General features: G+C 33.5%; 4 protein-coding genes and 1 long non-coding RNA gene across 6 annotated transcripts; 1 reads left to right on the top strand and 4 right to left on the bottom strand.

Annotated features, from left to right (window-relative positions):
• Positions 1 to 1,231: 1,231 nt before the first annotated feature.
• Positions 1,232 to 2,202, bottom strand: LOC108824329 (uncharacterized). Its single transcript, XR_001945200.2, has 2 exons — positions 1,715 to 2,202; positions 1,232 to 1,482 (listed from the first exon to the last, which is right to left on the bottom strand). It is a non-coding gene; the product is annotated as an uncharacterized LOC108824329 (long non-coding RNA).
• Positions 2,203 to 3,725: 1,523 nt separating this feature from the next.
• On the top strand, positions 3,726 to 5,543 carry LOC108827822 (UDP-glucuronate 4-epimerase 3). Its single transcript, XM_018601317.2, has 2 exons — positions 3,726 to 3,883; positions 3,995 to 5,543. Exon 2 carries the CDS (start codon positions 4,006 to 4,008, stop codon positions 5,320 to 5,322), a length of 1,317 nt encoding a protein of 438 aa, XP_018456819.1. The 5' UTR covers positions 3,726 to 3,883; positions 3,995 to 4,005; the 3' UTR covers positions 5,323 to 5,543.
• A 577-nt stretch (positions 5,544 to 6,120) lies between these two features.
• LOC108827821 (uncharacterized) lies at positions 6,121 to 8,617 on the bottom strand. Its single transcript, XM_018601316.2, has 10 exons — positions 8,303 to 8,617; positions 8,117 to 8,222; positions 7,976 to 8,036; positions 7,616 to 7,896; positions 7,332 to 7,471; positions 7,153 to 7,227; positions 6,971 to 7,061; positions 6,631 to 6,834; positions 6,507 to 6,551; positions 6,121 to 6,422 (listed from the first exon to the last, which is right to left on the bottom strand). The coding sequence occupies exons 1-10, from the start codon at positions 8,501 to 8,503 to the stop codon at positions 6,337 to 6,339; spliced, it is 1,290 nt and encodes a 429-aa protein (XP_018456818.1). The 5' UTR covers positions 8,504 to 8,617; the 3' UTR covers positions 6,121 to 6,336.
• Positions 8,618 to 13,838: 5,221 nt separating this feature from the next.
• LOC108826889 (pectinesterase inhibitor 9) lies at positions 13,839 to 14,711 on the bottom strand. The gene has a single exon (XM_018600232.2). The coding sequence runs from the start codon at positions 14,631 to 14,633 to the stop codon at positions 14,001 to 14,003; it is 633 nt and encodes a 210-aa protein (XP_018455734.1). The 5' UTR covers positions 14,634 to 14,711; the 3' UTR covers positions 13,839 to 14,000.
• A 6,676-nt stretch (positions 14,712 to 21,387) lies between these two features.
• LOC108827151 (transcription factor UNE10-like) lies at positions 21,388 to 23,924 on the bottom strand. Of its 2 annotated transcripts, none has more exons than XM_056994081.1 (6): positions 23,702 to 23,924; positions 23,153 to 23,621; positions 22,860 to 22,952; positions 22,679 to 22,741; positions 21,753 to 22,136; positions 21,388 to 21,669 (listed from the first exon to the last, which is right to left on the bottom strand). In XM_056994081.1, exons 1-6 carry the CDS (start codon positions 23,782 to 23,784, stop codon positions 21,577 to 21,579), a joined length of 1,185 nt encoding a protein of 394 aa, XP_056850061.1. In that variant the 5' UTR covers positions 23,785 to 23,924; the 3' UTR covers positions 21,388 to 21,576. The 2 variants fall into 2 exon arrangements, with proteins under 2 accessions (XP_056850061.1, XP_018456003.1); XM_018600501.2 differs by having other exon boundaries at positions 22,679 to 22,744; positions 23,702 to 23,917.
• Between the last annotated feature and the right edge of the window lie 222 nt (positions 23,925 to 24,146).

Consider the following 24,146-nt stretch of genomic DNA (forward strand, 5'->3'; position numbering starts at 1 on the left):
GTTTCTGGGGTCAAAGCTTTCAGGCTCATTCAGATATTTCTAAATTTCAGTTCGAATTATATTCGGATCTTTACGGGTTCAGTTCGAGTTCGGATAACTCATTTAAATTGTTTTTTAAAATTCATTATATATTTTGAATTTTTTAAAATCTATAAATAAAATAATATATTGTATATAAATCTGAATAACATATGTCAGAATATCTAAACTTAACATATAAATTGGTTTGGTTTAAATTTTGGATAAAAAACCAATAATTATTTTAAATATTTTTGGTGTTTTGAGTGTACTTTCGCTATGTTAGATATTTATATTTCAAAATTTTATATATTTTCAAGTATTTAAACCAACCTAAAAGTATCATATATTCTGAATGTTTTTATATCAATTAAAACTAAAAATAATTAATATATATAAGTATATAAATTTTTTTTTGGATACATTTTGATATCCAAAATACTTCGGTTCGAATTGGTTATGGTTTCGGTTGTCTAAATATCAAAATTTTGAATAAACAAGATATTTAATCAATTTTGGTTCGGATTTGGTATTACTCTTTCGGATCGTGATCGGTTCGGTTCTTCAGATTTGAATTTTTTTATCCAGCTTTGATATTGATATGAAAAATAAATAGTAACATATTTTCGAAATATACATTCGCACGAACGTGCGGATCAAAATCTAGTTTAAACTTTTAAAAGTGTAGTACTTATTTCCACATTGATATATTTGATAGATTGACCTTATCATAATACTCCCTCCGTTTCATATTAAGTGTCGTTTTAGAGAATTTTTTTCGTTGCAAAATAAGTGTCGTTTTAGAGTTTCAATGTAAAATTTATTAACTTTATTCTCCATTCTATTTTTCTATTGGTTGAATTGTATCGGTAATGATGTTTTTATATTGAAAATATGCAAAATTAAATGCTTTCTTAATCCGTGTGCACAAGTCTAAAACGACACTTATAATGAAACAGAGGGAGTATAATATGTTGGGCATAAAATATCGTTTTCCCATTGAATGCAAAAACTTTTAACGTTTCCATGATTGATGATTTTCAGATAGTCCTGGGAAGCGGGTCAGATCCGCCCCGCCCGACCCGCCCCGCAGCGGGTTAGAGTTAATTTTTCAAATTTTAATTTTACCCGCATGACCCGCTAAGAGTTGGACCTGTTAACCGCACCCGCCCCGCATTGATCAAGCGGGTCAAGCGGGTAACCCGCCAGAATATAAAAAAAAAGCTAAATCACAAAAAATTCATGACAAACAAATTGAACCGATCCAGATTTTAATTTTCAGCGACAAAGACAAGTTTTTCAAATTGCAACAAACACCAAACCATAGTTTACAACAACACACAAACCATAAGTTCTTGTCCAGACTGAAATACAGCCTTAAAAAATTACATACGATCTTCTTTCTTGTTCTTGCCACCACCACAGCATCAGCTCTATTTTATTTATTGGAATCCATGCTAGCACCTGTGAAGAAAAAAAGACAAGAGTGAAACTATAAAAATTCAACAAAGAGACAAACAGGGAGTCAAAAGAGACATAGATGTATATTTACTACAGAGAAAAAAAAACAGAGACATAGATCGAGAGAAATTGAGAGACAGGCAGAGATCAAGAGAGACAAAGACAGTGAGACAAAGAAATAGCAACACAAAGACAAAGGGACACAGAGATAGTGAGAGACAGAGATCGAAAATACCTTGTTCTTCAGCGAGAGAGAGACAGAGGCAGAGACTGATTGATAACTGAAAAGTAGAGACTCAGAGAGAATCAATGATTTGTAGAGAGAATCAATGATTTGTAGAGAGATCGAAAAACCAAGAGAAATTTTGAAAGAGTGAGACTTTAGGGTTCGGCTGAGAAATGAGATGAAGAATTAGGGTTTTCTACACTTCGATTCCCCTGAAAAATGCAAAACAACATACAGTTACAGCCTAAGACCAAAACACGACATACACTAACTACCTAAAACACAAAAACAACATGAAGTTGACTACACCAAAATGACATGTTTTTAACATATGCGGGTGCCCGCTAACCCGCTACCCATATTTTTAAAACCCGCGCCCGCCCCGCTATCTATTGGGCCAACCCGCGTGATCCGCAAATTTTGAAATTGAATTTTTTTTGATCCGCACCCGCCCCGCTGCGGGCCTAACGGGCCGGGTCCCGCGGGCTTTAAATCAAATTCCCAGCGCTATTTTCAGATGAAATTCAAGTCTATATACAGTACAGTACTAATTTAGGCATTAGAAAAATATTTAATGGATACAGATATGAGAAAGTGGATTCTGTGCAGTACAGATGTAATATATCTGGAGGTGGGCAAAATAGCCGAACCGCACTGAGTCAAACCGACCCAATCGAACCGAACCGTGTCAAAACTGAATCAAGCTAGTTATGGTTTACTTCGGTTGGAAAAAATTCTAAAACTAAATTAACCAAACCGAATCCATAAAATAACTGAAATGTCACTCCTACTGCTTATAATACTTATATTAGGTTTAAAGATAATAATCTAAAATAAGTAGATTACATTTCAATGTTTAGTTTTACGTTTAAACACAAAAAAACTTTTGATTTAGTTCTGTATTGGATTTAGTTTACATAATTTATTTTTATTGTCACCAACATGATGATTTCATGACCATGCGTTGATGTTTCAAAACATGATTTCTCTTAAAAGAACTAAACTAAGAAAATCCGATAAACCGAACCGAAACACAAACTGAACCGAATACAAACTGAACCGAAACCGATCCAAACCAAACTAATTATATTTTACTTTAAGTGGAAAAATTCTAGAACCAAACTGAATCCGAACCAAACCGGTAAAATAACCGAGTGCCCACCCCTAAATAACCCTTAAATTCGACCACAGTCGCTGAAGCTTGATTTAGAGCTGAACAAAAAAAAAACGAATCAAAAATATTGTACTGACAAAAAAACGAATCAAAAATATTGTACTGAATCCGAATAAAAATTGGTTAAAAATCCAAACGAATTCAAAATTTTGGAATCTAAAAAAAACAGAATCAAACTTATTTGAACTGAAATATTTCTCGTATTCGAATATATTAAGTGAGATTTATATACTTAAATATATTAGTTATTTTTATATTTAACATCCAAGAAAATATCTAAGATATATAAGATATTTTCAAATTATTTAAAATACTTGAACTATATATTAATAGTTAAAATAAATAGTTAAGCAATACTTAAAAATCTAAAAAAAAACTTAAAATATCTATTTTCTCTATCTAAATATTTAAATCAAACCAAATTTTATGTTAAGTTTATGTACTTTTGCATACATTATTCAAATTTATATGTTATCTATTATTTTATTTTTAAATTTATATTTTGATAAATTTAAAATATATATTATGTTTTAAAAAGTATGTTTTAGTGATTTATCATAGACCAAACCTATAAAGATCTGAATTGAATTAAAATATATTTGAATGAAGTTAAAAAAATTGATCCTAAAAATCTACCACTCGAATAGATTTGAACCAAATCCGAAATAAAATAACAAAGTAAAATCATGTGAAATGATAATATAACTTTTCTCAAAAAGAAATGATAATTTAACTGGAGTTGCTTTTACTCTCCCCCTGTGTAATTCGTATCTATATGACATAGTTTTGCGTGAAGAATTGAAAGAGAAAAAGAAAACAAAAATAGGAAAAAGAAGAAAAGAAAATCTTCGATATTGCCTTTCAAGTCGGAGGGCCTATAAACTCTCACCAAACAAAACAAACCCCAAAAATCTCAAAAAAAAAAAAAGGATCAATAATAATAATAGATCGCCTCCAAAGGAAAGAAAGCTCAAGATTCTCGGGACGACATTATCGCCTCCATTGTAGATCAATCAATTTCAATTTCAATTTCAATTCAAAGGCCTCCTCTGAGATCTTCTTCCTTTTATCTTTGAAACCGTGTGGTAAAATATATTGAATCTGCTTCTCTTTAGGCGAAAGGAAGATGAAGCATCTCGATGATACACCCTCGACTCCAGGCAAGTTCAAGATCGACAAATCCCCCTACTTCCTCCACCGCACGCGCTGGCAATCATCCGCCGCCAAGCTCGCCTTCTGGTCCCTCGTCTTCCTCGGCTTCATCTTCATCTTCTTCTACCGCTCCCCCTCCTCCTCCTCCTCCCTCCCCGCCGCCGACCCCTCCCGCCGCTCCCTCCGCTCCTCCCCCTCCTGGGGCGGCCCCGCCTGGGAGAAACGCGTCAGATCCTCCGCCCACGTCCGCACCCGCTCCTCCCGCGGCGTCTCCGTCCTCGTCACCGGCGCCGCCGGTTTCGTCGGCACTCACGTCTCCTCCGCCTTGAAACGCCGCGGCGACGGCGTCCTCGGCCTCGACAACTTCAACGACTACTACGACCCTTCCCTCAAGCGATCCCGCCAGGCCCTCCTCGAGCGCGGCGGCGTCTTCGTCGTCGAGGGCGACATCAACGACGCCGCCCTCCTCAAGAAGCTCTTCGAGGTCGTCCCTTTCACCCACGTCATGCACCTCGCCGCTCAGGCCGGTGTCAGGTACGCTATGGAGAACCCTAGCTCCTACGTCCACAGCAACATCGCTGGGTTCGTTAACCTCCTCGAGGTTTGCAAGTCGGCGAATCCTCAGCCGGCGATCGTGTGGGCTTCCTCTAGCTCTGTCTATGGATTGAACACGAAAGTGCCTTTCTCGGAGAAGGACAGAACCGATCAGCCTGCTTCTCTTTATGCAGCTACTAAGAAAGCTGGGGAGGAGATTGCGCATACTTATAACCATATATACGGTTTATCGTTAACCGGTTTGCGGTTTTTCACGGTTTACGGTCCGTGGGGGAGACCGGACATGGCGTACTTCTTTTTCACGAGGGATATTCTCAAAGGGAAGGCTATCTCGGTGTTTGAAGGAGCTAACCACGGGACGGTTGCTAGGGATTTTACTTACATTGACGATATTGTGAAAGGGTGTTTGGGGGCTTTGGACACGGCGGAGAAGAGCACTGGGAGTGGTGGTAAGAAGCGTGGTGCGGCTCAGCTGAGGGTTTTTAATCTGGGCAACACTTCGCCTGTTCCTGTGACTGATCTCGTCACTATCCTTGAGAGGCTTTTGAAAGTGAAGGCGAAGAGGAACGTTGTGAAGATGCCGAGGAATGGGGATGTGCCGTTCACTCATGCTAACATCAGTTCGGCGCAGAGGGAGCTTGGTTATAAGCCTACCACTGATCTTCAGACGGGTCTTAAGAAGTTTGCTAGATGGTATTTGGGTTACTACAATGGCGGAAAGAAAGCTGCGAGCTGATTTTGATTCATTATCGATGCGATCCTGTTCTTGACTTGTGTTTGTTGTAGCTGTGTAAGCCCCTCTTTTTTCTTTCTTTTTTTTTTTTTTTCTGATTCTGAGATTCTTGTGATTGTTTCCACTTGCTCCTCCTTTTGTTGTCTTTCTTCCTTCTCCGTATATGTTTCTAAGCATCCATTTATACTCCACGAGAGAAGCATAAACTGAGATTATTACTTTTCTTTGTCCTTTTATATATATATATATATATCCTGCTCACAGCACTATACTTATTTAGCTCTCAGTTCTCTTGATCGTATGGGTACGTAGCATAAGATTCAATGGAGATTTCATTATTATATACCTTCTCTTAACAGTAAACAAGGAAGAGGAACAGATATCATATCATGATTAACGAAATATAGAACTCATCAAAACAAAACCAAAAAAGGTAGCAAGTCTTCCTCTAGCCCCAAAGCTGTACTTATTAAGCAACCAGGGTGCTAGCTTCTTATAGTAGCGAGCGAGTTGCTGAATCCTACTGCACTTGGAATCATTTGTCCTTCCTGTTCCTCTCTAGATGCTTACGGCCTTCTTAATAAGGTGGTAAAGGTGGATCAAGAGCAAGGCCATGGGGCTTTGAGTATCCTAAAGATCTCTTCTCTTGCTTGACCTGAGGAATCCCGTGAGAGTCCCAGAGAATAACACACAAGTGGAAGGCGTCAAATCCCTTTTTGGCAATTCAATTACTACTACATTTTTGAGTCCGTATTACTTTTTTATTCTCTTTCAGATTTCTCTGTTTCTTTCTCAGAGTAATTTGGAGACATAAGAACAGTATTTTTTTCCGAGAAACCCAAAATGTCAAAAAAGTTGAAAGACACTTGAGGTGACAAAGAAGAAACTTCAACCTTTCCTGTCATTAATTCTTTCGCTTGCTCACTAAGATACTCCTCATTTAGTCAACTAAAGGAAGGACTCAACAGAAAAACAAAATAAAAAACATCCGACTTCCTTTCTATTGCAGTAAAAGTCTTAGACAGACTGCGACGTTGGAGCTTCCCACAGCTTCACTTTCTTGTCAACCCCTGCTGTCGCTAATACCTGCGCCTTTCTCTCCCCTGAAACAACCAAACTCCCAACTGTTCAGAATATATTGTCACATTTATCACTAACATCTGCTACACAGGTTGATGGATACATACCAACTGTCATTGCCTTGGGTGCCCATGAAATGCATGTGATATCCCCTGCAAAAAGAGTGTTTAGCTTTTACTCTGGAAAGGTTTTAAAACAGAACTTTTTTCCAAGGGTAGGAAGAAGAATCACCTTCGTGGGCTTTCTCAGCAGTGTCCAGAACACTTCCAGTTTCAGCACATAACCACTGCAATGTGGAACCATGGGTGGCTGCCAATATTTTCCCCTCCGGGCACAAACTGAGCCGATCATAGTGCAACGGGTTTCCCCCCGCATCGCAAAGTGGAATCGGGAACACCTTCAAAGTCTTTGGATCCTCATCCATATGATACCGGACTTCAAAATCAAATTCACACCCAATGCCTTTCATCAGTTTATTATATGTGTGATAAAATAAAGAATAATGCATTCTATCCCAGACACAGGCTACGAGGAATCTGCTCACATGTGGATATATAAGCATTATACTAACCATTGATGTTCCAGAGTCTTATTGAACCATCTTTAGAAGCGGTAATGATTTTGTCAGAGTTTGGAGAAAAGCATAACCAAGTCACTGCACTCTGGATGGCATAGCGTAGCACATAGCATAGGTTTAAACAACAAAACATTTCAAGAGAGGGAGTCTAGAAGTGGATCATAGGATTATTATACCTTGTGGCCTTTGAGTTGCATAACTCTTGAAACCTCCTTGACGGAACCATCTTTCTGATACACAATTTCCCAGACCTAGAGAAAAAGCACACGTACAAAGTAGTAAGTCACGCATACATACACTCAACAACCTAAGGAATAACATAATGGTTGTAAAAAATAAATAAATCACCACCGACCTTGACATCAGCGGTAAATGCAGCAGCAGCTAAAAACCGTCCATTAGGTGAGACAGCAGCCATGTGGTTCTTCAACTGGTTTGTATCAACATGTCCCAAATTCTTCCCAGTTTTCCCATGCCAAAGTATGATATCAGTCCCTGTGGGGTTTTTAAGAAAATTCACTTTGCATCAAATTCAATAGTCATAGCTATCTGAGGCCACACACACCCTCTAACAATTTATAACTATAACTAGAGATTCTCTGCAGTAATGTGTTAAATTATCTGAGGCCTGCCACATACCTTCGGAACAAGAGGCAATGACAGTACTTCCATCAGCAGTACCGTAAGTGGCGGTAGCTCCAGAGATGGTAAGGACAGATCTCTTGTCATGGATATTATGGCGCTCCCATTTGATGGAAGGAAGAGGAAGCTTGGACTGGTTCTCCGTTTTCTTTTCTTCACCGTACATGTAGAGAGACGAACCAGACATAGTATGACAAGACACGACAATAGAGGAGGCATCATCTGCAAATGACACAGCGGTCGGATGTCCTCCAGCTTGAAGATTGATCCTTAAAAATCTGCAAGAAAAAAAAAGAATTAAGAGAGTAAGATTCAAGAGAAAACATCAACCAAAGTGTATTGAGAAGATATATATACTTGAAGCTTTTGCTTGAGGCATCATCTAGCTTGAAAACTCTGATGACTCCATCACCGCAAGCTAATCAACAGAAACAGTTGGTTATAACTTACTAAAATCAACAAAAATGTGAAGCTATATAGCATGTTTTGGGGAAAGACCTGTGGCTAAGCTCTTTCCATCAGATGAGAAAGAGAGGGCATTAACGGAATCACCGTGTCCTTTCAACGTGTTCAAGTCTAGAGGATGATGACGCTTGTTCTGATTCTGCCATTATTAATTAAAAATATAAATGTCAAACTTAACTCATTTCAAATCCCTAAAAGCAAAAATGAAGAAGATGATACCTTGTCGGTGGCGTGAGATTTGGGATGATTCTTCTTGGGATTGGATTTGGGAACAACCCGGATCGGAGCTTCCTGAGGCTCCGCTTTGGCCATGGAATGCACCTCCGATGTCCGCTTCCTCAAGTAGCTGCCGAAGAAGAAGACGGCTATCAACGCACCGATAACAACAGATGCGATGCCTACGGTAAGGATCGAATCCATCTTTCTAATTTTACTAATCGAATCGCGAAGGATCCACTGATCAACGATGATGAGTAGAAGAAGAGGATGGAGTAGCAGCGGTGCCGGTGTGTTTGTAGAGCAAATGAAGTCATTGGGCCGGGATTGAGAAAATAATATTTGTACTATGGGTCTTTGGATTGATAACCTTACAAAAAAAAAGCCCCACTTAAACATTCCGCTATTTTTTAGCGATAAAAATTCAAAAATAAATCGCCCACCGTGGGGGACCACAAGGTTAAGAGCCTTGCGCTCTACCAACTGAGCTAGACGGGCTTTGTTACTTCTGTTCTTAATACAGATAATATATATCTTTAGGATTACAAATTTTATGCTATGTTGTAAGTTTATACCATTACATAAAAAGATTCAACACTAAAATAACGGATATTCAAAAGAAATTTTGGACTGATTAGTTTCATAATATTTACAATATTCATTTACATTTATATACGTGTTTGTGTGTCTAAATATAAACTTACGTATTACTATGTGGATTATGCACTTATATTTAAAACCAAAACTCACTACTATAATATCTACATCGAAATGATCAAATTGGTTCACTGAATTAACTTTCACAGAGGCGTGTATCTTGTCACCTTGTTTAACAAATAAGTTAAAGTACGTGTTAGATCAAGTACCATATAGAACTGATATAATGTTATAAACATTCATGTTACACTAATGAGCATTAATATATACTAGGTGATCACACGCACCCTGTGCGGAGTGAACATACCAAAAGAAATTATAAATTTTAATTAGAGATATTGAAAACATAAAAATGACATATTATATTTGGTATAATTAGCATAAGTAATGTTGATATACAGATTAATGTAAGGAAAACCAATTTGGGATTAGAAGTTTATTGAATTTTTCAATTAACAAAAAAAATTATTGAAGTATCCGGATAATGATAATTTTATTATGGTTGACAAATGTAATTGTCTTATTATCGAAGTTAAATCGTTATACTTCATTAAAATCATACTGATTTTGAAGTACATAAAAGTTGTAAGAAAGAATATAAATAAATTGAAGTAAATTTAGTGGGTTTATTAGGACTCAAAATTGTAAAAGAGATCCTTTACTAAAAAATTATTGAAGTATCCGGATAATGATAATTTTATTATGGTTGACAAATGTAATTGTCTTATTATCGAAGTTAAATCGTTATACTTCATTAAAATCATACTGATTTTGAAGTACATAAAAGTTGTAAGAAAGAATATAAATAAATTGAAGTAAATTTAGTGGGTTTATCGAACATATCCATTATGATTCAAAATACATATGAGTTTCTTTTGATTTTTCTTTTATTTATAAAGAATGTTTTTACTAAAAAATCTTGATGGGACATGAGATCATGGGCTACGGTTCGAATGTTGGATTCGATCTCTTTTCTCATCACCTGATATATTTAGATATTGCCACAAAGTAATGTTGTAAATCCCTAATTGTTCGTCGATTTCTAGACAATTATATAAAGTATTATATGTGTAGGGCAAAAATTGAGAAATCCACATTAAAAATGATGTTTTTCTTAAATTTAATCGGAAATAATTATATGAATTTCCAAATTTAATGTCTGTCACCATTTATGATAATTTCGTAAAACATTTATTGCACAAAATTAAAAGATTGGAAGAAATCTAATACGAAATTCCTTTTTAAAATGTATTTTATAATATTTCAAGATTGCTCATAAATTTTTATATACAACATTTTGATTTTACAATATAAAACAGTTTATATTATCTCAAAATAAATATCATGTATCCCATAAAATACAAAAATTATTAATAAAAATAAAAGTCACATACCAAAGTTTTATAATCATAGTTTCCAGTCCCTAAAGAATTGTATGAATCATAAAAAAATTAAACACTATAAAAATATGAATCGTATATATATAGTCAAAACTCTATCATTTGTGACTAATATATAAGACTATCCTATTAATTTCATTTAGGATTATAATTTTAGATTTCAAGAGAATAATAGAAAGTATTATAAACATATGGCGAAAAATAAGGAATTACACATTAAAAATGGTTTGTTCTTTAAATTTAGTCGAAAAGAATTATATAAATTTCCAAATTAAATGTCTATCAACAGTATTATTGCAAAAATTTAAGGGAATGCAAAAAAATAATATGGATTTCCTTTTTGAATGTAAGCTCATAATGTTTTATATACGACTTTGATTTTACAATATAAAGCAGTTTGTATTGTCCAATCACAAAATAAATATCATGTATCTCATAAACTAAAAAATATTATTCAAAACAAATGTCATGTACTAAAGATTTATAGAAGAACATAATTATGATTCTTGTATATTTTCTAATCTCTTAAAAAATGTCTTGTATCATTTATTAATCGTAAAGAAGTTAAATATTATAATAATATGAATTGTATATATAGTCAAAACTCTATCAGTTGTGACTATATATATTAGGCTATCCTATTAATTTCGTATATGATTATAATCAGAGATTTTCAGATAATTATAGAAAGTATTATATGCATATGGCATAAATTAAGGAAGTCCACATTAAAGATTGATATTTGCCTTAAATTTAATCAGAAAGAATTATATAAATTTCCATTTTAAATATATATGTCATCATTTATGATAATTTTGTAATCAAAAGTATTTTTGCAAAAATTTAGGGATTGCAATAAATTTAATATGGAATTCCTTTTTGAATGTATTTTATAATTTTCAAGATTTCTCATAAATTTTTATATAAGACATTTTGATATTATAATATAAAACAATTTGCATTGTCTATTTCAAAATAAATGTCATGTATCCCATAAAATACAAAAAATATTCATCAAAATAAATGTCATATGCTAAAGTTTTATAAAAAACAAAATTATGAATCATTTATATTTTCCAGTTCCTAAAAAATATCATTTATAATTTAGAGTCGTAAAGAAATATAATATTATAAAAATATAAATCATATATAGTCAAAACCCTATCAATTGTGACTATAGATATCATATACTATCATATTAATTTCGTATAACATTATAAAAACTCTATCGGATTTGATATTATCGTCCATATCAATGCACATAACCAATTAATATCAATTAATATGACTAAAACATTATGTTAAGCTACTAGTAATCCACAATGGCAAAAAATATAATAAGTCTAGTAAGAAGAGGATTTTTACACAAAAAGGTTGAGAAGGAATATGGTGTTGCCACATAGGAAATGACATTCTTGTTAATAACACATGAACATAAGGTTAGTCTCTAAAAGTGCTTCTATCTTAATATATAAGGGATGTTTATGATAAAGTTACTATTATAATACATACAGCACGATAGGTGAGGACAATTTCAAACATTTATTCTATTGTAGATCGAACGTGTATCGATAAAAACCCACATCAGCATCGATGAGGGTTATTATCTTTTTTTTTTTTTTTTTTTTTTGTCACAGGAGGGTTATTATCCTTATCTTCCACATCAGTCTGAATGGCTTCAGCTCAATAACAACGTTACTAACATGCATTGTAAACAAAAGAGATAATGTTTTTGAAGTTCCAACGACACATACTAATACACCATATGTATTCCTAAAATATTCGGAACTTTATCCGCAAGTTATGTTTTTAATATTTTCCAACTTATAACCGACTAGAATGAAATATGAGAATTTATATAAAATTTCCGTACAAGCTAAATATCATGTAATTATGGTATTAAATATATTTCTATATCATTGTTAATAATACAATTTTTGAGTAGAATAAGGTATATTCATTAACATACCCAAGTCCAGGAAATTACGAATACAGGTAAATATAGTTTAAATTATTTTTAATGTCCCTTTCATTTTATACTATATATAACTGTCAAAAAAGAATTAAAACACGTATAAAATTAGTATTTATACTTTTCAAATGATTAATAAGCACAACTTGATCTTTCTTATAAACTTTTAATAAGTTGTATATATTATAAGTAATTAAGTAGTGAGTAATAACAATGTAAAGGCCTGTCCCTTTATTAAGGCAAGTGAAGCAATAGTTTCGGGTCATATATTACAAAAACAAAAAATCTCGGCCACGGTTTTCAAAATTGTTAGTAGTTTAGATGGTTAAGCCAAAAAAAAAAAAAAATTAGATGGTTAAGCCATGAAAATTTGATTTCTCTATCTAGGGTTCAACTTGACTTCTCCCAATATTTTTTTTTTAAGTATAATCTTTTTAGTATAATCTTTTTAGAGTTATTCTTGGGTTCACCCCCTAGGGTGAACCTTTAGATTCACCAACCAATATGATTCAAATATTTTATATTTAATATCTTTTTAAAAAGTAAATAAAATATTGTTAAATTATATTATGTTTTCAAATAAATAGGTAAAAATAAATAAAAATAGTTGTAGTTGCAAAATTTTTTTTTAACAAAAACTCTAAACCTAAAATACTAAACCATAAACCTTAAATACTAAACCCTAAACCATTGGGAAACCCTAAACCCTTGGGTAAACACTAAACCGTTGGATGAATCATAGTTTTAAAAATTAAAAAATCTTTTTTTTTCAATTATTACTGTTTTTGTTTATTTTTAGCTATTTATTTTAAAAACATAATATAATTTAAGAAGATTTTGTTTTTTTTTAAAAAATATATTAAATAAGAAATACTTGAATCCTATTGGTTGGTGAATCTAAAGGTTCACCATAGGGGGTGAACCCAAGAATAAGTCATCTTTTTATACTAAAAAAGATTACATTAGTATAATCTTTTTTTTACTAAAAAAAGATCACATTAGTATAATCTTTTTTTATACTAAAAAAAGATTACATTAGTGTAATCTTTTTTTTACTAATGTAAAAAAAAAAAGATAATGTAGAAACATCTCAAGTTCGTAAGATTTAAGAAACATAAGATCCATGACTAAAATCTTACTGTAAGATATAAGTCATGGGTCTTTTTTTGGGTCCAAATGTTACTATGAGATGTTTATTCGTATTTTTCAAAAGATTATAAACTCGTTTCTTGTAAAAATCGTTGACATACAAAAGGAATAAACTGAATTTCTCAACTGCTTATTTATTATAAACTCTATCCTTATTTAAAATATATACTACACAACTTAAGAAAATTTTGAAGAGTTGAATTTTGGTGTGGGTTATTGAAATTAATTTTATGAAAATTTTATTTAATCTGTTATGTAGAAATGCATATAATGATGACATGTCAGCTATTTCTCCGAGATATTCAAATAATATATAGGGAATGCTATAATATGAACGTTTTGGATTTACACGATTGGGTAACATTACAAATATATATATATATATATATATATATATATATTGGTATTCAAACAGAGAACATCCGTATACCTAATTACGACGAGATCAAGAAGTAGCAGGCAGCAAATTAAAAGCATCATATAAATATGATCAGAAAACAAGTTGGTAGACACAACGTAACGTTCAGGGGCGTCTGGCTCTGTACCTAGCAGCAGCGTAGTGCTCGATGAAGGCGAGGGCATTGCTTGTTGTTTCCTCCACGTTCTTCACTTTTCCTTTGATTGTAGCCTTCAACTTACTCATCCTCCGCCCCGGGAACTGACTCACGCATGTCTCGGCGTCTGTGAGAGCTGTGCTTGTCCACGTCTGCAGGTTGTTTATGTGCCAGTCCAGATCTACTTGGCTCTTTCCGCCTCTCCTGTTAACCCTGTCCAGCTCCCCTATTGCTAGACTCAGCTGGTTCACGCTGTCTCTGATCTGAGTCAAGCAGTCGTGAATCAATGGGTAGTATTGGGGCCTCACCGTCTCCAGTTTCGTCACTTCTTTTAACAAGAACGCCTTAGTGTACTTGGCTCGGTATAGGCTTGCTTTGAGCGCGAATCGGGCCAGGTCTCGAGGATTTTGCATAGCTCGTGAGCGCACATAACGAGACAACGACCGGACGCACAGTTTCGGGTATAAGGTTGTCCGGCACCACGAGTCCACGTATGCCTTCGTGTCGTACTCTTTTGCTGACGCGGAGGTTGCCGAAGAAAAGATGATGTGAGGAAGCACAGAGATGAGTAACAAGAGGATCAGTTTGTTGTTAGCCTCCATGGTGAATCTAGGAACTGATGCGAGAGTTGTTCTATATGTGAGCTTAGCTTATATGGGTCGATGGTATAATAATTACATGTCTATGAGTGTTCTTAATATATATATATATATATATATATATATATATATATATATATATATATATATATATATGCATCATTTTTGCATGGCACGTGAATAGATGTGGATGAGCTGGATTTAAGATCACTCAAGCTCGCAATACTTCGAAGGAAGGTTATAAGAAGGCCGGTAGCAAGTACAATACATATATACTAAAGAATTTATAAGTGTATTTAAAATGGAATATAATTCAATTTTGAACGTGATTTTATATATTCCTTCCGGCTAGACAGTTGACCGGACTCGATTTTTCCAATGTTTCAGTCGTAATCCTACATATCAACCATTGTTTAATACACGTAACAAGATCTGCATTATGGAGCATAATCAATATACATACATAAAAGATCTTTTTATATCAATATGAATATTGAATAAAAAAGATATTTTTTATAGACATGGACAAGAGGTGGGGGAGCATGGGTCATTAGAAATGATAAAGGGAAGGTGCTGATGCATAGCCGTAGAGTGTTCCTAAATGTTAGATCGCTTGAGGATGCTAAACTGCAGGCTACTGTTTGGTCCCTTGAAAGCCTTGCTGAGCATCATCTCAATAGAGTCATCATTGCTTTCGAAGATGACACTCTGGTCAAAGTGATGTTGAGACCTCAAGCTTGGCCTAACTTCAAGTGGGAGCATTGTGAGTTGGAGAAAAGACTTAGAAGGTTGGAATGGTGGAGGCTGGTAAAGGAAGATAAGTCAAACAATAGAGGGGCATTCCTCATAGCTCAAAGTGCTGCCAAGGGCGGTTATCTTCAATCATATGTTGCAACGGGAGGACCTTTTTGGTTGCGTCATCTGTTTGAGAGTGAGGAAGCTTCTCCCTCTTTTTAGTTTGACCTGTTTATGGATGCATTTTTTGGGGTGTATGGAGAATGTCACTTTTGTCTGTGGTTTATTCTCAGGAAATGGGCTCTTTAGTTCTTTGTGGCATAGGCCCTATTTTTTGGTTGGGTTTCACCCTTCGCTGATGGTTTGTATCTGAATATTGGTGTTCATCACCACCTATTAACCTAACAGATGACAAAAAAAAATAGACATGGTCAACGCACACCCGTAGTGGAGAGAGTTACACGTGAAGGGGAAGGTTTAAGTGTTGACCCAAAGGGTGCGGCAGGTAGGCAGCGGAGAAGAAGAAAAGGGAGAAGCTCGTGGCCAACAAGATCCTTATTCAACTCTCTAAGCAAAGCTGCACAAACTTATATTCCATTTGCTATCTTTCCGACCACAATTAAACTCAATGCGTGTCTTCTCGATTCTCGGAGACACTGCTATATTTATTTTAATGGATTCAATGCAACTTGTTAGAACTAGGATGTTGTCTCTTCTAAACTCGTTGTCCAACTGATGTAATTTAAAATTACCCGACAAGGCCTATTTAGTATTTACACAATGCAAGACATCATCAGACACTCTTGTCCCTACTCATTGGGCCCTAATTTAATCGAGGATTTTCAATGGGCCTAACGTAGAAGGCCATTAATAATCAGATTTCTGTAGTTGTGCGTGAGAGATGGTAAAGAAACAAGTAACTAATAAGACCGATGGTTTCATCACCCGTTGGTTAAGTGTTATTAGCCGCTCGTGGTGGCTCCCGCAAGCGAGGAATTGTTCCGCGCTTGAACTCTTTAACATTTTTTCCAATTGCGGAAGCAGTGCCCGACCAACCTTTGGTATTGTCCCAATCAGAATTTAAAACTATGTCTTTGTACATATTTTATCGAAATCTCGAAACAGTAAAAAATAGTGTAATATTCATTAAAAAAATCAAAACCTACAATCTGTTTATAAAAACAGTGATATTATATACACCTATTATTAGAAATATAATTTTTTACTTACATTTTTTTCTACAAAATCATCATTTAAAATCATATAGTCAATTCTTTCAATCATAACCATATTAATTGATGATATAACTAATTCATTTATTTTTTCTGGTAACCGCAAATAAATCTTTATTAGCATCAATTTCGAACAACTTCTTTCAGCTGTGGCGACTACATCGAAATGATCAACAATATGCGATAAAAAAATGTGTTTCAATTTTTTTTAGACATTGATTATCGAAAAATCTTTAGTTCTTCAAAGAAATCATCACTAATTATATATGAAAGCGTAACATTCCTTAAAGAAACTTCCATATTTAAACATAATGCCCTCAAAATATCTTCACTTGCATCTATTATTTTTTAAAAAAAATTAAACACAAATCTAAAAACTAATTCATAATTTTGGAATTGTTCAAATATGAATTCAAGAGAAATTAGAACTAGAGTTTTAACAAATTTTATTCTAACTAAAAATGCCTAGTAAATTATATTTTAATAAGAAAACCTACAAAAATTTATACTTAAAATACAACTAAGTTTTTTTAAGGAAAAATATGCTCACTAATTTGGATGTCCTAATCCGTTACTTGGATGGCTTGTCCTCTGGACCGGCCTTATGCAGAATTAAACTAATGGCTGACGTCACGTTGTTTGGTAGGCCAGCTCGCTGATCTGGCCATTGCTAGAAGCAAGAGAATCATTGGCTTAGGGCTTGAGATGGCCGATTTATAGACATCCGGTATGAAAGAATATCTCTAAACTTCTCAAGAACAATACTAACAAAAATAAAGTAAAAAGAAACATAAAAATAAAATCATTTATTTGGAGACTTTCAATACATCTATCATTTTCCAAATTGTCAGTACTTTTTATATGTTTAATATATTATGAAAAGCTTGGCCGATGTGCATGGTCCAAAACCACCCCGTAAAATTAAGATGTATGTTTTTAATATTTTCAAAGTATTAGGTGATTTTTCCGTGATTATGCACGGATATAAATATTTATAAAATAAATATACAATAATAATTGATTGCTACATAGTTTAGTTTTAAATTAATTTATAATTTTATACATAATTTATATTAATAATATTACATTACTTTAATTAGAAAATGATTTTAGATATATTATATCTAATCAGTTTTTTAACCGTCGATTTAGTTATCATTTAAATATATAGGATTGCATTTATTTTTCTAAATTCAACTATAATATTTTAATCTAAATATATTAAAATTTTGATTAATTTTCTTATTTGCATTTAAGTTGGTTGTTGTCTTCCTTAATTTTAATATAATCTATTATTTTAGATATAATGTTGATTAGTCGAATCACTCATATTGTGAGTATATATTGAGTTACATATATTCTTTCAAATTCAAACTGAAATATAATTTTTTTTTATGGTTTACCTGGTCGGACTAATAAAATTAAATAGTCAGGCTTCGTTTACCAAAATTCCAATTGATAATTAATATATAATACTGTTATATATATTTATATATATTAATATATAATATTGTTATGAATGTATATATAATTAGGTTAAATCAAATTAATTTTATTTATCATTTAATGTGCATGTATGATCATAGTATTTATCAAATTATATGTTCATTTAAAAAATATATTTATTAGAAAATAAAGTGATGACCAAGAGGAAGTTATACATAAGTAACTGATACATTTTTGGAAGTTCATGAACACATATCAATATTTACAATAATTAAAATATTTTATAAATTGTAAATAATTTTATGTCTTAGATTTATTGAAAGGTAAACTAAAATTTATTTTAAATAATCTAAAAATGAAAATTCATATTTACTTTGGTATTTTGATTATGGTTATACTAAACTCCACAAACAGAAAACATAAAATTTAAAAGCAAATTTAATATTAGAAAAACATACAATTGTAATAATGAAACATATAATATATCTACCTCGTGAAAGTATATAGTGTTATGTTATTTAAATATTTTTATAATTATTTGATTAAAAGATGTTTATTCTTATAATGATAGTTTTTAAAAAAAAATCTCTTAAGAATAGGCAGTAAAAAATTGTGATTGTATTTGAGAAATCATATTATAAGTAAAATATAATTTATAGATATTTTTTGCTGTAATTGAAAGATATTTTAGTCAACTGAATATATGAAAAATAAATAAAACATTTCAATAATACTAATTATAAACTATTTTTAGTCAATTAAACATATATCAGTTTATGTTACTTAATTATTTTTATGTAATCATTTAAGAAATTAGATAGATATATCAAAATATTTATATTACTTTGAAAATGTATATTTTGTATTGATTAAAATTATGTTTTTTAAAATAAATAATATTTATTTTTCTAATACCAATATTATATTTCTGAAATTTGTTTTTATGAAATCACATGATATATACAAATATATATTTTCATCTAAGAAACAATAGATATAAAGCAAATATTTTATTACTTCAAAAGTATATTTTATGTTAGTTAAAAATATTTTTAAAATAGAATATTACTATCTTTTGAAATTTCCTTTTTAACGAAATCATATTATATACACATATATTTTCGTTTTTAAATTTGATTTTTAAAATTAATAAATGTTTTCTTTTTTAATATATATGTTATATGGAAAATTTTAAAAGGAAACTAAATAAAAAACAATGAAAACAATAATTGTATTTAAGTAATATTTATAATTCATTAAACGTACCAATGTAATCAATGAGAATAATGTGAACGCGACACATAAGAAACTGATTTCTCAAATAATATTATAGAGATTAATTGGACCAAAAAAAATTTATATGTGGATCTGATAATTACATGGCCGGTTCGGCCACCTAGTGACATCTAGGTAGTAGGTACAGTTGTTGACTTCTTGATCAGGAATCAGGCTGACTTGGTGTTAAAGTGGGAAAGGGAGCGAAAGTAGAACAATGTCTCGACGAATGTGACTTCCCGTTTAGGTATTTGATATCCACTACTGGGTGAACTGTGACGAATGTGCCACATTCCTTTTTTACGTAACTTTTGTTCTTGGAAAAAGGGATAAATTTGTGCTTCTCATTAACCATGGCTGTTTATTTTGTTGGAAAACAACGGGGACCTATTCAATGGAAATTGTTGAGTATTCCAAAGACTGGAATGAAAGAGGTATATTTCTTTCATGTGCTTCTATCCATGAAAGAAATAGCTTTTTTTTTCAGGTATGTTATAGCCGGATTTCACCCTGCTCCAGCTCCATTCCAAGATCATAATCCAAACAAAGAAAAGTCCAACCAGCATTAAGGCCCACGAAAGAAACAAAGGTCCGTGAAGGTTGTAGCCCACCCGTCTTACGCAATTCAAGTGTCTCGAGGTCGCAAGTCAAACCGTGTTCGAAGAGGTCAAAGGCACTAAACAACATCATAAAAGCAACATGATCCATGCCGTGAAAGCGCTACTATTACGATTCGTCGGAAAGATCTATAAAATACGAAGAAGGAACCAAGAACGGGGGATACCGAATGCTTAATAGCAAAACTATACACAAATTATTCGATTTCCATTATGACTACACACTTCTTGTATTAAGTTCTATGATCATCAACAAAACTACCATTTTCTCTAGTTATTCACAGCATAGTTCTTCTATTAAACTTATTTATCGATCAAGTTCCCTATTTTGTAGATCCTATTTCTAAGTGAATTTTAAGATTCATCAAATTAGCCAATTGGATCGGGAAAATATTGCCCCTTTGGTAAGGTAGGGTAAGGTAACTAGCATTCTATTATAATAGTGATCTCTCATCTGTTGTTAGTGTGAAAAGAATCGTATTTACCCAACTTTTGACTTTATTTTCTTGCGGTTCATGTTTAGAAACGACACATGTGGAGTAGTATAAATATCTAATCGTCTGCAATCAGGACATAATAATTTTTTTAAACGATTCGATCTTACTAAATTGCACTAAAGAGGATAAGTAAAAATAGAAATTTAGACATTTCAACCACCGTTTAGTTGTAGCTATTCATATTTTCTGGAAGTATATTTATATCATACTTACTATCAATTTATCAAACCAACTGTTTACCTTTGAAATTATCTGATTCGATTTTTCTCCTTTTACAATTTTTGTGATGGCCAAACCAACGTTAGATCTATATCTCCTCGAAAGCATCGTCGTGTAACTTCTTGTTTTTAAAGAAACTAAACAAAAACATACGGTGGTATACTAGTGGTTTTGAAGAAATTTTGGTCTCAATATGGATCCGGCTTCGAAATTCCGTGTAGCCATCCGAACTACTGTTAAATCGCAAGAATACATGGAGTACTATGGGTTTCATGGGACTAGTAGGTTGGATCCCCATAATTATAAAAAAAAAGTACGTCCTGTTAGTAAACACACAAATGGGATCTAGGGGTTTGTGGTCATGACGACTGGTTACTAAACTTGGCATTATTTTCGAGGCACTTTTGGTTATTAATAGTTAGATTACAAACCTGTGGTGGTAGTCAGGGCCAAGTCGACATGTTGACACCCAATCATTTACAACACCTTTTTATAAATAAAATATTCGCGTTCCTTTTTCTTTTGTTTCGTGTAGCATATATACAACATTATCATCAAATTATTGTGGAATTTTGCAGACAGAGCATATGCCGTTGTGTTTCTCCCTTTTGGCTTTTTACTTATTCTTGGTTAAAGAATTAAAATCCTGAAAACGAAAGGTCTTGTCTATACTGTACTTATACTGAAATAACTCTCCTTTAGAAAGTTGGAGTTCGTTTGTGTGTTTACACTGATGTTACATAATCACTCAAACATGATCATATCATATTTGGGACGAGATATAATTACAATCAGGCCTTTTTTTAAAGTAAATCATATAAAGTTCATGTGTAGCCTATATGCCCTAAACATATAAAATACGATGGAATGCGTATGGTGAAGATCTGCAATACATATATGTAAACTTAAGTTTTAAATAATATAATCATTTTGGATTTGAAGGAGTAGGTATCATCTGTTGCTGCATTTGCTGATAATATAATGCCGCCATCCTGCTATATGCTTCCATCGTCGTTTGCTGCAATTGGTAAAATGTTTATTTAGATTCAGACAAGATTAATGAAGCATCAAGTTATATATAATAACAAAGAATTGTATAACCTGCGAGGAACGTGAAAGAAAGGCTGGCATAGGATCGTGGATAAGAGGAGACTGAAATCGAGTGTCGGTAGAAGAGGAGGCCTCCCACGATGGAGAAGTCATGGGCACAAATGGGTTCGGCATCATGTTGGCATGGATATTAGGAGCCGTTGCAGCAGCTCGGTTCATAGAATTAAGGTCTAGAAGACCAAGACCGGGCATCCCCATGCCAAGCCCTAAACCCATGGAACTGGACATGAGAGAGAGTTGAAGTTGTTGTTGCTGCTGCTGCATGGCCATGGGAAGCATCATGGAAGGCATGTTCATTCTGCACATCATGCTCACTTGTGCTTGAAGTTGCTTCAAGTACTCTATCACTTCATCCAACATCGACGCTTTATCCGTCTAATTCCAAAATGTAATTTTATCAAATGGCTAGCTCCTTTTGAATCATTATTTGATGACCAAACAAATCAAGCGATGATCCATGAGCATATTTAGGCAAGCATGCATGCGTGTACAATAACACATTATACAGCAAGGTCGACAGTATTAATTTATTGTTTGGTTGAATTTAAGTCGACAGACAGAAGGCGGCATATGATAATTAAGGTCGTATGAATGGACCAACCGGACCAAATAGTAAATAGATGTAAAATCAGTTTTTGAGGGGGACAAACAAATAAGAGACTGAGGTTAAGTGTGTGGAGTAGAATCATCATCGTATGAGGTCCAATTTTTTTAGACACATTCACTTCCATCTGGTCCACCAGTACAGCTATTTTCATGCCTACTAATCAACTAATATATATGTATGTATGTATTTTAAAACCTACAGTATTGTTATATATGCGGGCATACTCATATAAATTTATTTTGGCAGTTGAGCAAGAGGAAAAGAAAAATTTAGCGGCGATAGTATATATAATGCATGTAAAACGTTGTACCTTGCTGGAATTGGGAACCAGTTTCTGCAAAGTCTTCATCCTTTGATTGATCTTTTCTCTCCTCTTCTACAACAAAATCATTCAGGAGACGATCTCTCTCTTTATTGAATACTATTACGACACAGTACGAATAACATAAAACTTTTCCTAAAAAAAAGAGAGGTTTGAATTAACGAATTACTCGTTCGGATTGGTTATGAATAACAGCGGCACTGCTTCTCTTAGTTGAAACTGATGATTTTCCTCCCGCTTGCTTCTCTTCTTCTTCCTCCATCTATATAATTAAATTGTTATAATTCGGAAAATTTTGTTTTATATTTAAGAAAAAATAGAAAGTGATATTTTACCAAAAAAAAATAAAAATAGAAAGTGATATATGTGTGTGTGTATATATATATATAATATTTAATTAAAAGGTGTATAGTTATGAAGTAAGGTTCTGATAAAAAAAAACGTTATGAAGTATGGAATTGCCTGTCGGCGACTGTGGCAGACGGAGTCATGACCGTAAATGTTGGAGGTTTTAGTGCAAGGCTTCCCGCCGGAGCTGGAATTATCATCCAGTGATGTTGAGGTGAAACCGTAAGTTTCAAAGGTCAGATTTTGGCTCCCGCCGGTGCTCCACCCTGAGGCTACTCGGGCTCGTTTTACACCAGCCATGGGATGACCATTGCTACACGAGTCCACGTGGGTGGGTGGGTGGCTCTGCTGCTCGGGGACAAGCGCATCCAAGCCGGCCGTGGAAGAGCGGGGGTGGAACCATGGGACGAGCTCATCGGTGGGCTTAGGGTTAGGAAAGCGAGTAGCTTGGTCTACTATTGACTCCAATGTTCCACCGGCTCCTGTAAAATACTTTGATGGAGCAGGCACTGGTGTTGGACCTAAGCTGTGCAACCCCAGTTGCCCGTTTTCCCATGTGAGCTCGGCTACCTCGTAGTTTAGCCTGCACAAGATATATAAATAGACGTAAGTTATTATGTATATGTATATTGAGCAAGTTATATGAAAGATATAGGTTTATACATGGGGATATCTGCAGCTTTGGTGGAGCGGACGGTGGCCGCCGGAGTCTCATCGATGTGGCAGTATGGAACACGCTGGCTCATCTCAAAGCTGTGGTGTGTGATATATTTGCTATTATCGGTGTTAGAAGATATATTGTGTTTGTTTGGGGTGTTCTCTTTCTTAAAATCTCAACTTTTTAGTTTCAAAAAATAAAAAAATCTCCACTTTTTTAATTAATGTGAACTTTTGGTTGCAATGGAGAAGTGGGGACATCATACTTGACTACTATATGGCCTAGGTCCCTTCTTTTAAAGTCCTGTTTAATATAGCTTTTAAATGTTTGTTGTTAACTTTATTAAATTAACTGTAAACATGTGAATTGGTAACATCGTATTATTAATTAAGAACACATTTAAGTGAATCTTGATAATTTGATTGGTTTCAAAATGTGAACTGACAAAAA

Source organism: Raphanus sativus, chromosome 9, assembly GCF_000801105.2.
Source record: "Raphanus sativus cultivar WK10039 chromosome 9, ASM80110v3, whole genome shotgun sequence".
Classification (NCBI taxonomy): Eukaryota; Viridiplantae; Streptophyta; class Magnoliopsida; order Brassicales; family Brassicaceae; genus Raphanus; species Raphanus sativus.